At 37.7% G+C, this 14944-nt stretch overlaps 2 protein-coding genes across 2 annotated transcripts; both read left to right on the top strand.

The window, feature by feature from the left end:
• Positions 1 to 102: 102 nt before the first annotated feature.
• LOC110066429 (serine/threonine/tyrosine-interacting-like protein 1) lies at positions 103 to 4140 on the top strand. Its single transcript, XM_020773658.2, has one exon. The coding sequence runs from the start codon at positions 817 to 819 to the stop codon at positions 2275 to 2277; it is 1461 nt and encodes a 486-aa protein (XP_020629317.1). The 5' UTR covers positions 103 to 816; the 3' UTR covers positions 2278 to 4140.
• Positions 4141 to 4988: 848 nt separating this feature from the next.
• LOC110066430 (isobutyryl-CoA dehydrogenase, mitochondrial-like) lies at positions 4989 to 14234 on the top strand. The gene is made up of 15 exons (XM_020773659.2): positions 4989 to 5235; positions 5855 to 5955; positions 6138 to 6189; positions 6832 to 6949; positions 7631 to 7709; positions 8551 to 8581; positions 8706 to 8782; positions 9221 to 9284; positions 9797 to 9870; positions 10799 to 10885; positions 11467 to 11515; positions 11666 to 11763; positions 12183 to 12335; positions 13447 to 13549; positions 13806 to 14234. Exons 1-15 carry the CDS (start codon positions 5004 to 5006, stop codon positions 13859 to 13861), a joined length of 1374 nt encoding a protein of 457 aa, XP_020629318.1. The 5' UTR covers positions 4989 to 5003; the 3' UTR covers positions 13862 to 14234.
• The last annotated feature ends 710 nt before the right edge of the window (positions 14235 to 14944 follow it).

The following is a 14944-nucleotide window of genomic DNA, read 5'->3' on the forward strand; positions in this document are numbered from 1 at the left end:
CCTTTTCCAACTTTGATTGCTAATAATGTTCAGTAGTTTCTTTCAAAGGTTTGAATTGTCTCGCGTTTTAGGTTTAAATTGGTGAGCGTTAGCCCTCGCAGGGTCGCCACAGGTAAGGAAATGGTCAGGGAAATAATTCTTCAAGGTCAGGGAAAAGTCAGGGAATTTAATTTTGAGTAAGGGAAAAGTGACATTCTGAATGAAAGTCTGGGAAAATTGAAATAATTTAACACGGCTGTTTTAATATCATCGAAGGCTGGAAGAACGACCTGTTTCCTTATCAGTCTTAATGAACGAGTGGAAAGGACGGTTGTAAGGGGAGGCTTGAAGCCGCTACTATATCTGACATTTCGTATTTATTTGATCAGGGAAATCTCATTTTTATCAGGGAAATACAGGGAATTTTGAAAAGTGATGTCTGTGATGTGGCAACCATGCGCTGGCATTTTGACGACATGCCGTACTGTAGTTGTAAAAAAGCGGGGCACATGCTGGGCTTTGTTAATACCATCGGAAAAATAATGAATGTAGACATCATACCGTGAAATACTTAGTAATTGCGGAGCTTGTAATGTTTTCGAATTCACCCACTCTCGAGGTCCTTCAGGCCTCGTTTTGAAACAGAGTCAAAGCAAATTTCTCGCCCTGGGCCGCCCTGGGCCCCCCAGGGCAAACTGGTGGTTTTTTAGTTCCCAGTCTTTCACGTTGGTCCGTATGTAACAAAGTAAACATGGAGTCCTTTTGTTGTTGCGCAAGTTGAATTCTTTTCCCAAACTTTTTGGAACTAGTTGCGTTTGTAGTCTTAGGTTCTCAGTGATGGGAGCGTCTCTTTCTCGAAGTCCAAGACAGAAGTCTGAGAAAAAGGCGAAAAGAGATGTACTTTCAAGCCGTCCTCATGGTAGTGCGAAAGATCTCAAAGGGAAAAAGAGTGACAAAAGGCTTGAGCAAGGAGAGGATACAGGGCAAGAAGCTAAAGGGATGGAAAGAAGAGATAGCAAGAATTTTTGGATTTCACATATAACAAGGAGAAATAGCTCTCGAGATACTATAAGTGTTCAAACAGCAGTTAACACACAAAAGCCACACAAAAACTCTCGACCTCCGCGGGAGTTGAGCCCTAAGGGGAAACAAAATGGAAGGAAACATGAGGTGCAGTTAGAGCCAAACAAGAATAACAACGCTAGGAGCTTGAATGGGGCTACATTGAACGATCAGCCGAGTAATAAGCAGGGCAAGAACCTGGCATTAAACGGTTTAACCGTTCCAGCGACAGAAAATCAAGATATTCAAGACTCGAATTCCACTGTTGTCCCGCAGTCACCCGCTCTACTACCAGGACAAACAAGCGGGAGTATCGACGCATCAAACTTGATTTCGGCAAATGAACTGTATAACTACTTCTGGGACGGAGCAATACACTCCAGCATCTTCGATCCATCGTATCTACTTGTTGTAGATGCTAGACCTAAAGCAGATTACGAACGAGGCCATATTATTTTGGCGCGTTGTGCAGGTTCTCTGTACAATGATTTAGCAACGAACCCCATGTTTGGCTATGGGTACCTGGGCGGCGAGGAAGTAATTGCAAATCGTCTTAGTGAATACACTCACGTTATAGTGTATGGAAACTCTGTCTCAGACACCAGAAATGACGATCTACCAGAAATTAAACTCATGAGGGAGCTTATGAATTATGAATTAGTGGATCCTCTGTTTCTAGCTTCAGGTTATGACAGTTTTAAACAGGCTTGGCCCTTCATGTGCACAACAAAGGACCTGACCATCCGACATGATCATAAAGAAATCACCGTTTATCCCTCTCTCATTTTGGAAAACCAGCTCTATTTAGGCCGAGGTGAACAAGCGACCAATAGAAAGGTAGTATCAGATCTGAAGCTCACACATGTCATTAACATTGGCAGTGAACATGCCTCACCTTTCACAGATTGCATTCAGTATCTCAATATAAAGCTTGATGATAATCCTTCCAGTGACTTGAAAATTTATTTCTCAAAGGCTTGTCAGTTCATCAGTGATGCCTTGTCTATAGGTGGACGCATCCTAGTCCATTGCAACCTTGGTGTAAGCCGCAGCTCAACAATCGTCATTTCATACTTGATGAAATCAAGGCAGTGGACTCTCAAAGTGGCTCATGACTTTGTTAGGGATCGCAGGACATGTATTCGGCCTAATCGGGGCTTTTTACAGCAACTGTCCGACTGGGAACAAAGTATATTTGGACGTAAGCACACTGATGCTGATGAGTTGTGGTTTTAGCTGCAGCACTATACCATACGGTGAAAGCCTCAATATTATGTTCATATTCTTAATTCGACCAAAGATGTTCCCTTACATTATATACATTGTAGTGTATTTTGAGGTGACACTGAAGAGGGGCTCTTTCACATCAAATGTGAGAAATCAAGATGATCTGCTCCATGGAGTGCGCTCATTATTTGCCAGCCCAATTCACCAAGCAGATATTTTGTGGTAGAGAAAATTGTTTGGCTTGTTTTTGGCTTTCATGATCATATTCATATTACTGAACTCAAGGAATATGTATGTGTCAACTTTTGCTTAAACCTAGAACTGCATTGACTTGGCTAAATGAGTGATACCTTTGCGGTCTCCAAAACAATAATTATAATAATAATACAAATTTATTGAGCACCTCAGCAAATAAGTCTATATATTTTCCAATGTGTGAAGCTTCTTTCGTCAGGTATATTTATGAAATTTACGTATAAAACATGTTTAAAGCTCATGTATTTCTGCTGTGCATTTTGCAGTTTGTAGTTCCAGTTAATAATATATTCATACACTAGGGTATGTGAGCTGTTCTGCACATTTTCTTGAGAGCATAAAAACATCTGCCTTTCCTGCTGTCACTCACTTGTTTTAATCTTTTGTGTTTTAAACTTGAATATTTATTAGTTACACCTGAAATCTGACACCTGTTATGTTGCCTTTTAAATTTGTTTTAGTTTGAATTTTGATTTGACTCTCTCTTGGGTGTGTATATATTTGTTCTAAAACTGAACTGTTGTAGTTTCACACAAAAACACCACTAGGACTGTGATTTTGACTATTGTAAAATATATTTATTAGATATGCTAATGAGTATTTTTGATGTTTGCATGCTGATATCATAGTGATATTTAATTACTGTGTCAATCATAAGCAAATAACTGTTTGATTCAGATTTGAAGATATTATATTCTGCCAGGCTTGGGTCAGTTTTCCCAGAAATCTTGGCTTAAAAGTGGTAAATTTATATGAATTAGGTTAATATTTTAATAATTTTCACCTAGCATGAATGAAATGCAGATAATTGGGAACATAAATTTTAAAATTGACTGAATTTACACTGAATTTTCCCATGCTCAGTCAAGTGTTTTCATCGGACTATCCAAACAAATTGGCCATTTTCATTTCAAGAAATTGTTTAGTCATTTCATTACTGCAAAACATGTTTGTGACTCTGCAATTAAGGTATACATTGTATAAGAACACTTTTTGTAATATTTATCAAATTTAATCAAACAGCTATTTAAACATTGTACCTAGTAATCTTTTTTTGTGCCCGTGACATGGAATGAGTTGTTATAGGTAATCTTATGCAATGGGGATTTAAATTACTGACTTGGCTTGTATAATTTATATTTATTTTAGAGTTTGCAGCTATTTTCTTGGTTGTATATTTATAAACATTGAGGTTTCTAAGCTGCATTACACCAATAACATACTCTATTTTCAGAAACATACATGATGATAGTCTTATGTGCACTGTTAAATACTAGACACAGTTAACTTTACTGTTAGTTGAATTTTATGTAAAATAAAAAGGTATGATTCATGCTTCAGGCAAACAAACTACATGAAGCAACAATATTAGTGCTCAAATACACTTGTGGTCTTGCCACAATGATTCAGTGAAGAAGGCAAAACAAAATCTTGAGTGTATATATTGCACAAAGAGCATAGTATAAGCTATGGTGATAAGGTTGGCTTGTTGACCAGAATTCAGTATAATTTTTTTGTATATGTTACTTCGCAGTAATGTTATGCATTCTTGTAATGTGATTTTAAAAATTGTTTGTTTGAATATTTATTAAAAGGAGTACCATGCATACAAGTCAATTCTGAAGCTGTGTGAATTATCTTGTGTAGCAATAATACTGTCAAATATCTGCATACTGCATGTGTTGCTGAAAAGTACAGTGAAACCTCTTTTAAGCGGACACTCAATTAAGCAGACACCCTCTATTAAGCAGACACTTATCCTGGTCCGGAAATTAATGCCTTATATTTCCCTTTATAACAAACCCCTATTCAGCGGACACCTCTGCAGACACTAAAATAAATTGTATTTGGCTAATTCCTCTCTTAAGTGGACACAGGACTGAACTGATAATGTGGCATTGAATTACTGTCATCCTTGAAATAGTCGATTAAAGGTACCCATATTGTCATTGCTGTATTGAAAGGGCACTATTACAAACAAATTAAAGTTGGAAATGACAGCTGATGAACTTGAACTCTGGATAGCTTTGTTAACAACCTGGATACTAAGCAGACTTTTGGGAAAGTCCCGAGGGTATCCGCTTATTAGAGGTTTCAACGTAGCTCTGGTTTTATGTTCATAGGAACTTCAATTCAAACAAGTTCTGCCAAGAGGTGGACAGCCTGTGCAACTGGCCTGAACAGTACCCGTATTTTGGATTTCTGGTGTTTTGAAAGAAACAATGATGTCTTGATGTTGTTGTGGAAGATTTAAATTAGAATCTACTGGGTCAGTTAAAAATAAGGCTCCACTGTAGCTGTCATTTGGGTCATTACACAATACTTCCTGGTGGACAGAAGGGTTCCACAATCAAATGGTTTGATGTTATGAGCTCATGAGAGATTTATACAGTAGCTGATGGGTGACTGTACGACTCCAATGCAGCATCTGGTGTACATAGTGAGGGATAGCGCTGCTGTAGGAGAGGGCTTGAGAAATAATGGCAAACCCCCAGTTAGCCCTCCCTGCGCCCAGCCCCTTGCCCCGCCCACTCAACACGCAAGATCGCCAGGTCGCTAAGGCGAAGATGGCGAACAAATTTCTACCTGGTTGCCGAAGTGTTGGTTCGTCATTTTGTAAAGGAATTCGGCATTTTCATGGACTTAAAGTTCAGAAGTGGGAAGCTCTTACAAGATATACGGCATGTAGATATATGTCATCGATCGTGGACCGTAAGTTTTGAAGTCCTTAGCATGAAAATAAACAAATCGATCCGCCACGCTGTCCACATGTCAAGCTTAACTTTGTTCTTAAGTGGACACAGGGGTATTCATGAGGTTTTCTTGCAATTGCTATGGTTTGGTTTGATCTTACTGTCGTAATTTCCATCAAAAAATTCATGAGCCGGAGATCGATTCGAGCATTATGAAGATAACGTGTTTTTAAAAATCTTGCCTAATAAGTTTACCTGCGAGTAGCTTAAATTGTTAGCAAGGCAAAAAGATTTTCAGGCAATTCTATATCGAGAGAATAAAGTATGGTCCCTTGCCTGGGAAGTCCCTTCACAATGTCCAGTTGGAAGCTGCAAGAAGATACCCCGTCAGATGTATTTCCCATAAACACCTCTCCCCAAGGATATCCAGTGGTAGGGATCGACTGAACTTACTAACAGGGTTTTAGTATGGCAGGGTTCCACTGTATGTTGTTGGTCTGTTTATGGTTACAAAGTTTCTTTTTCAGGATTAAGTAGCTGTACTGCGAAAAGTAACAAGTGGAAAATTAATTTCAGTGCTTAGAGTCTTACTAGTGTATGTGTTATTGAATTTTCACTATGCACAATGTATTTTGCAGCATCACTGGGTCTCACAGATGATCAAAGGGAATTCCAAAGAGTGGCTTTAGACTTTGCAAAAAATGAACTTGCACCTGAAATGCAAAAATGGGATCAAGAGGTTTGTGACAAGCATGTCTATCAGACCCTTCCAGTTGGAGCCTGTTCACAGTCCAACTTTTTGGAGAGTTAAGAGTCCATTTGTTTGTTAGAAATTGAACTCATTTAATACAATTCTTTAGAAGAGCCTTCTTTTATCAAGACTTAATTAGCTGATTCACAAGTTTGTCGTTTCCATTTCAGGAAATATTTCCTGTGGATGCTTTAAAGAAACTTGCAGGCCTTGGATTTGGAGGTAAAAAACTATGTGTTAAATAGCCGATTCATGAATAATAGTTAAATCTTTGGCAAAAAGTTACTGGCCACCAATCATCTAAGTGGACCTCTCAAGTGCGGAAATTCATTGCGACAAGGTTTTATCTGAGGATTGTGATTGATGCTAGATTTCATTCCATTTTCTTTCTTTCTTTGTTTCTTTTTTTTTTAAGGATCAACAACAGCAGAAAACACAATACTGTTAGTTGGGCTGTTTTAGTTAGGATTTGAACTTTTGTCTGCAGTTTGCTTGGTATTAAAAGTGACAGTAATAAGGGAGAGAGACTCAACCTGCCTTGAGCTAGTTAATTATTCTTGGTTCCTTCTGTAAGCAACCAATGCTTGTAGGTGCATCATCCTTGTAACACCTACTGTCCCTGTCTGTTATTAATCAATGCCATTACATTTTACCTTATCATCTCTAGTCATGTTATCAGGTTGGTACGCCCAATCAAAAAAGTGGGAAGTGCAATTTTTGTCCCACTGTGTAGTGTTCCACTCTTTGGTTGCTCTTATTCAATAAATAATTATAGAGTTCATTGTTAGCTTTATCCACTCAGACTGGTATTTTCCCCCTCTCTTTTTATCAAGTTGTTACTAAATTCAGTGGTTTCTCTTTTAGCTGTCTATGCAAAGGAAGACTATGGAGGTAGTGGACTCTCCAGATTAGAAGCATCTGTGATATTTGAAGCTCTTGCCACTGGATGTGTCAGTACAACAGCATATCTTAGCATTCATAAGTGAGATCCATTATCTCTTCACCCTACAATAATATTAAAAAAACAACAACAACAAAGCAAAAACAAGAAGGGTTACAACCAGCCAAAAGAGTCATTGCCAATTTTCTCTGCAACTTGACGCTTTTAGTTGCAGTAAATAATCTGCTTTGCTGATGATCTTTTTTGTTGACAGTACTTCTTACCTGAGGCCCTACCCAGAAGGGATTAGGAGAGGAGAAAGCAGGGGAGATGGAAGGTGGGGGGTGGGGAGGGGGTTGTCACCTACATGGCACTTTTGGTCAAATTGAATGCTTTCTTACACCATAGACCAAAAACTATGCATCCTAGACCATGCTGGGAATTTTTAATAACAGTGCCATTAGATTTGAAGGGAATTAGACAGACGTTAAAGTGCTAAAGCTGAGAATAATTCCTCTAAATTTTACTAGTCAAAATATTCATTTTAGTTAGTAGTATAATAGGTAATCATATGAATGTAAGTGCAATACCTAATTAAAAGATATATTCCGCACAGTCTATTTGAAAATATTCTCAGTACAAAACAGCAAATATGAAGTGCAAATGAAGAATGAATGATCTTTTTGCCTACTCTCAGCTTATCATATTTTTTTCAGTCATATATTATATATTTTTATAATATTATAATTATTATTTATTATAAATGTTGCTGTTTTCACTCAGTATGGTTACCTGGATGATTGATGAGTTTGGTTCTGAAGAACTCAGAGAAAAATATGTCCCTGCATTAGCATCGATGGAGGTTAAGTTGATAGTTTTGCTGTTTTACTTTGTTTGATGTTTTTGTTTTATTCTAGAGTATAATAATTACATTTATTAAATAATGGTGGTTTCTTAAGGACCAGGCACTGGGAAGCTGTGAGGACAATTCTACCTGCCTGGTTTGATCATTTAGGGAAACGTTTTTCTTATAGTGCAAGAAGAAGGAGTTAAAGAAGTTAAATTCAAAAGGTTTTGCCTGGCTGTGAAAACCATTTGGCTTCCTGCTGAAAAAGTGTATGAAACCCCTTTAATAATGTAAATAATTTATGTAAATATTTTTATTAGAATGCCAGTGTGTTGCACTATTAATACGTAGCAAAACCCACTAAACGCAAAGTAACAACAGCAGTGTTTCTGATGAAAGTCTTTTGGACTGGTTTCTGATGGAGGGGAGGGAGAAGGGATTTAGGAAAGGGGAGGGGAGGGGAGGCCCGGGGGTATTCCCATATAAAAAGGACAGTGGTGCTGGTTGGAAATTTTGAAATGAACCCCTAAGAGGTACCAAGATCCTGTTTTGTGGGTGTGGCTTGAAATGTTTTCACCCCTAAGTGGTACCAATTAAGCAACACATTAACTGATACTGACACTTGTTCAAAGGTACCGCGAAAGCTCCTGCTGTGGGACCTTTTGAGGCCGACTACCCTAAGAGGCACCAAATATGCTTTTTTAATCCCTGAAAGGTACAACGAGCACCCTGGTCCCTTTTATGAGGGAGTTCCCCCCTCTGGGAGGGGAGGTACAGTTTACCAACACTTTTAATTATCATCAATTCAAAAATTTTAGATTTGTTCACAGCATTTACAAACCCTCTTAATTCTCAGAAATTTGGATCTTATTGCCTGACAGAACCTGGTATGTGCCACTATTTTGTCTAGTAGTTCTGTTGGCCACACAACATCTTTTGGCATATTGTTGTGGAACTCTACATCATAATTTGTATGTACTGATTAAGTTAGTGTATTTTTATCCTTGAGAGGTAGTGGAAGTGATGCGGCATCATTAACAACATCTGCCAAAAGAGATGGAGACTACTACATCCTGAATGGCTCAAAGGTTAAAAAATTAATACTGTTGTCAGTAGATTACTGTTAATAATAGTATTAACAGGACACCCCTATTCAGCAGTCACGGCCACCCAAAATTTAATACATTTAGTTTGGCTGTTTAGGAAAAGGCAACGAGAGAGTCTGAAATGGAAAGTGACTACTGATAAAAACACCTGTTTATAATAATTATTGTCTTCACATGATTCTTATGTTGCCTTAAAGCATGTTTGTAATAGTTGAATAATTTGACATTTCTACCAAGCCTCATGCTAATTACTGACAAACCCCCATTAAGCAGCCAAACCCCTTTAAAGCGGCCACCTCCCATTTCCACTAAATAGGATTTCACTGTAGATCCGAAACATTTTTTGCCATCTATGCTGATTTGGTTTCTGTCAGGTATTACTATTACCGGTGATGACTTCATTCTCTACTATGTTTCCAGGCATTCATCAGTGGTGGTGGAGACACTGATGTTTACATTGTGATGGTCAGAACTGGACAACCAGGTACATAACTTGGACGAAAGTACCTTTTTCTTAGAGTTACAAGACTAAACAAGCTACCTGTCTATCAGATTTGCTAGTGACTAACAATTGCAATGCATCATGATGTGCAGACTTTTTGGATCATGTGTGCTAGAGGCATCTGTGGTTGAGTGTCGATAGATACCCTTGATCAATATCTCGATTGGTACTCTATCAACATCCTGATTGATACTCGGTCGGCACTTGCTCAGTTGGCCGAGTATCGACCGACTCACATGAATTGATCAAAAATTAGGTGACTGTCGACCAAATGTTGACTGAGATGTCGAGTGAGTGTCAACTGAGGTGTTGATGGAGTGTTGATGGAGTATCAGTCGAGTTTTGATCGAGGATATCGGTCATGGGTATTGATCGACACTTGACTGCAGATGCCTTTAGTAAACATCTTCTGAGTTTTTTCCAAATTACTGTGAAGGCAACTTTGCTTTTTTGTAGTTGTACCCTTTTCCATGTTATCTTGAATTTGGTTTTAGGTCCTCAAGGAATTTCAACAGTTATTGTTGAAAAAGGAACACCAGGGTTGAGTTTTGGCAAGAAAGAGAAAAAAGTATGTTGCAAATAACCATCACCATTTGTTAATTTTGTATGCAATATGAGCAGTTCTTATAATATAGACTATATTTTATTTTTATCAGCACATAATCCATTTTTATGGATTTTATTTATTGCACTTGATACATTTTTTGCTATAACTGCCTGCAAACCAAGCTGTGTTTCCTCACTCTGTTAAATCACTCAATTTTTGGTGGCATATGAAACAAGAGCAAAAAACGGAAAAGTGCTTCAATGGATGAAGCTTGACGAGATCACCAATGGTCATAGAATAATTATGGAGCTTAAATGATACTGCACAAGCTAAGATGGTTGGGGCACAATATATTTTTACTCACAACACCTCAAAGAGCAATACCCAATGATGCCCCAGGATGGACTTTGCCAGGCAGGAGGAAATTGCTGTTAGGCAGTTAAACAAAAGTCAACAAACATTATAATCTATAACAGCGTTTTGATCTGGGAGAAAACACCAAACATGGCATAAGATGGAGATGGAAGCAAAAGACATGATCATATTATCATCATTACTATCACTACAATGTCCCTGTGTGATCAAGGAGGATTGCTGATAATGACCATTGACAGAGAATTAATTTAAACAAAGAACTAAAACGAGGGAAAACTGTGTCCAACTGGTGATGAAGAGACGATGTTCTCTGACTCTAAGGGTGCATTTCTTTGGGGTGGTCTGGATCAGGATCAGTGATCCAAGATCTTTCATATCATGGTACACCAATGGAACCAATGAGTCCTTGACCAGAGTGGATCCATCAGTTCCTTTGATCTACAATGATCTGAATGACGTTATATCACTAATCCAGATCCAGGTCACCCCAAAGGAACATGCTATGTTACAGTAGATGGGTAAATAAGATATTATTGTTACAGTTGCACTGATTTAATTTATTTTCTTGGTTCAGGTTGGATGGAATTCACAACCAACAAGAGCAGTGATATTTGAAGACTGTAAAGTTCCTGTTACTAACAGGGTCGGATATGAAGGACAGGTTAATTGCCTCATCTGCTATCACCTCATAGAAATCTCAAGCTCATGACCGTAATGTAAAATAGATTGAAGTCTGTACCACTATAGGGTGTTTTCTTAAGGATAATGAGTTGTCACTGTGTGATCTCTAAATAAGAATCATGTGTCTATTAGTTGCATAGGGAAAGTAATCTATCAGCGATAATTTGACCAATCAATAGACCGCCAATAGCGAGGTCAATACGGCAAGGTCTCGGTTTGAGATTTTCCTGTTAAGACCACCCTCTCTGTCAATAAGTAGTTAGTAATGGCTATAATAGTGGTTTTCAACTGAGTGTTGAAAGTAATCAGCAATTACTTTGATTTCGGTGTACTTTAGTTTGAAATTGGCTCAGTAGTCTAATTGGTAAGTAATTGGTTTGGTTTTGGTTTTACAACATTCTATTGAAAACCACTCTATTCACAGTAAAATGAATAAGGACTAGATAGTCCTCAAGGCTTGTTCACTGATTGTGTTAGATGTCAAAATCATATCAATCTCACATGTGCCTTGTCAAGTTTGATTGTAAGTACTGAAATGTATTGTTCACTTTTAAACTATAGGGTTTTAGAATAGCAATGTATGGACTCAATGGTGGTCGTATCAATATCGGTGAGTATTAGAATAGCCTGTGCTCTTTAGAACTTGGTGTTGAAGGAAAATGAATCATTGGTACCAGATAAACTGACTGAATGCACCTAGGAATATTATCTTGAGAGTCTAGAAATGTTCTCACCATTCAATTATCAAATGTTTCTGCAGCATCATGTTCGCTTGGAGCAGCTCAAGCATCAATTGAACAAGCAGCTGAACACACTAAAGTGCGGAAACAGTTTGACAGTCCCCTTGCAGACAACCAGGTACAGGAAACAATAAATTAATTTCTTACTTTTGGAATGAATGTTATTTCAGTTCTTTCAGTTGATTTATTTGAGTTTTTTGTTGACTTAGTAAAGAAGTATAGGCAAATTTTGTAACTGTAGGTCAATGAAAATTTAATAAAAAAAATTTAAATACTGCTGTGTGAAATAAATTTTATTGCAGCTAACAAACTATGGACTGAGATGTTGACTGTTTTCTCACGCCTATGACAAAGCTGCAACTTTAATATTATTTAATATGTGGCATAGTCAACATACTTTATTGAGCTATAACTGAATGAATTCAAACTGACCAATCATAGTACACTATTTTTTAACATGTTATAAATGGAATAAAAATCAGATCCCTTGCCCCTTTAATGGAAACCACTGACAACATTTTAAACAAAATCTTACAGCACATCCAGTTTAAACTGGCAGACATGGCAACCTCTCTGGTAACATCACGGTTGATTGTGCGTCAAGCTGCTTGTGCTTTGGATGCTAAGTCCCCAGAGGCCCCCACACTGTGTTCCATGGCAAAAATGTTTGCCACTGATCAATGTTTTCAGGTTTGTTTTCTTTAAATTTGTTTATAGTCTCTACTCCTTTTTTTGTACTGAGTGGAACATTGAGTAAGTCACGCATCTTAGCTTAAGTGTAATCAAGTTGAAAGAGATTTGTGCAAGGGGAGGGGGTACTCTTCACAATTCTTGGTGGGGGTGTGCTGCTGGCCCTCCAAATCCTGACCCAATTTCAGACCAAAACATGTCATTTCGCACACCCGTTTTCAGACCTACCGTCTAATATCCATACCATCACACAACTTATCGTAAATAAATGTTTTGTTTACAAATTTTCTCACTGATCTACGGGAGTGTAATTAAGTGCCGAAGTCAAGGTGAGTCAATGAAACCCGGCAGCAGAAGTGAATGCCATGAAAAGAATTTTTTTGCATTCCTTGAAAACCCTACCCAATTTCAGATCAAAACAGTCAAAAACTAAACCCATTTTCACTGACAAAACAGCTCAAAAACCACATCCTTTGGGGTGGCACATACCTATATAGCCCATAAAGGAGTGCCATCTCCCCCCCCCCCCCCCCCCCAGGTACGTGAGGCACTTCTTTTTTGTTGTTTTCAAGTTTTCCAAACAGCTTTTCCCCTCTGTGGAACCATCATGCTAATGAGGTCCACAAAGGTTTTTACTATTGATAGCAAAGAAACAAAAGCAAAACCAGTCATCAACACAATCACATGACTGAGAGCAGGCCAACTTTACACCTGTTGTTCTGTCAGTTTACCTGTCTACGTTCATGATAGTCCTTTAAGAACCAAATTATATATATTTCCCTGAATATCGTGCATGAAAATGCAGTATTATTCAGTTTATTTTGTATTTCATCTCTAATCGATTCTAAGTGTATAAAGATTTACACTAAATTGAACCTTTTTAAAAAAGCATACAGTCAAAATAATAATATATCTAATTCTAACATGGTACCAAGCTTTATACAAAAGCTCTATAGTTGTTCTTGTCCTTTTGCATCAAGTCTCTAATGGGAATCACCAGACAAAGGAATAATAGAAAATCTGCATATTTTTGTAGAAAGCCTTCGACTCATGTTGCAATTTTCAATTGAGATGTAGAGTATGTGTTGTTTGTGAATGCCCTGGTTTTTAGGTTTGCAACGACGCTCTTCAGCTTCATGGAGGGTATGGCTACCTTAAGGATTATGCCGTCCAGCAGTACATGAGAGACTGCAGAGTCCATCAGATTCTAGAAGGTAGGGAATAACATGGCACTTTTTGCTTACTTACCTTCTCTCAACAATTCACTGTCTGTCAACATAAATATAATTTAGTTTATATTAAAACAGCTGATCATTGATTGACACAAATGTTTTGTTCAAATACAGCTTTTATTACGCCAGATGCCCTCACATACTTTTGGGTTTAATACCAATAAAAAGTGTACTTACCATTCCCTCTGATTCTGGTGACCACTGAATCAATTGTCTTCCTCTCTCTTCTCTCTTGCAGGAACTAATGAAGTAATGCGATTAATAATTTCCAGAAACCTCCTGCAAAATAGCTGACATGGGTGAATTGATGGAGAGTATTTTCTACTATTTACAGTTTGTACATGTGTAGGTTTTAATTCTTACAGCTATCACGCCTTTTGTTTCATACGCCACAAGGCATATTTTTTAGGGGATATATTTTTTTTCAAAAAAAGTGGATTCCAATATGGTATGGTATGCTGTTAGTATGCACACAAAGACATAATACCTCTTCTCAAGTGTTTTTATCACAAAGTTGCAATACCCAACTGGTGTCTAGACCAGTGAAGAATTAAATTTGACTGTAAGAAATAAATTATTTATATTTCAAATAGGGTCAATTCTAGGACATGTAAAATTTGAAGTTCCCTAACTGGACAGAGAAATAAAAGAGTGAATAATTAGATGACAGATGTTGCAGAATCTTTTTCCTGATTTCTTTTGTAACTCTACACGTAATGCAAGATTTTGATTGCCTGAATAATTTATGACATAAGTAGTCTCCTAGACAGCTCTTTTCCAAAATGTTCTCACACACCTTCCCTGTAGTTAGCAGGCAGAGGTTCTGTGTGAGAACCCTGACAATGTCTGGCAGTAGGCCACAAATACATATTAACCAATGTGGCATCCATGGTAGTCAATCCTTTGGAAGTAAATGTACAATAGGCCTTGTTTGATCTGTCAATATTCTGACATGGATACAAGGCTTTCAGGACAAACTTTTATATTTGGTGGTGTTTTCTTTGTTTCTAAGTCTCTTTTAAGAATTGTGAGACAAAAGAAGCTTAAAAAATTTGTAATTTTGACCTGAAAGCCTCGGATCCATGTTAGAATATTGATATGTCCAACATGGCCCATTTCTTTCGCTGCTGTGCTTATGTTTTCTTCTTTATCAATTGATTCAGACTTTTATTTTTTTACTTGTCTATTTTAATGTTTTCCCTGTACCACTACCAAAACCTGAACTGCTTGTGCACTGCATCTGGCACCCAGGGTACTATCTGTTTTGCACAGAACTGTGGCCAATTTATAAAACCAGAAGCATATCACCTAGACTAGGTGATATGCTTCAGATAAAACCTATTCAGCATTAAAAAAAGAATTATTCAGCACAACCTG

Source organism: Orbicella faveolata, unplaced genomic scaffold (genome assembly GCF_042242905.1).
Source record: "Orbicella faveolata isolate gen_17 unplaced genomic scaffold, um_ofav_v1 contig_1, whole genome shotgun sequence".
In the NCBI taxonomy this organism is placed as follows: Eukaryota; Metazoa; Cnidaria; class Anthozoa; order Scleractinia; family Merulinidae; genus Orbicella; species Orbicella faveolata.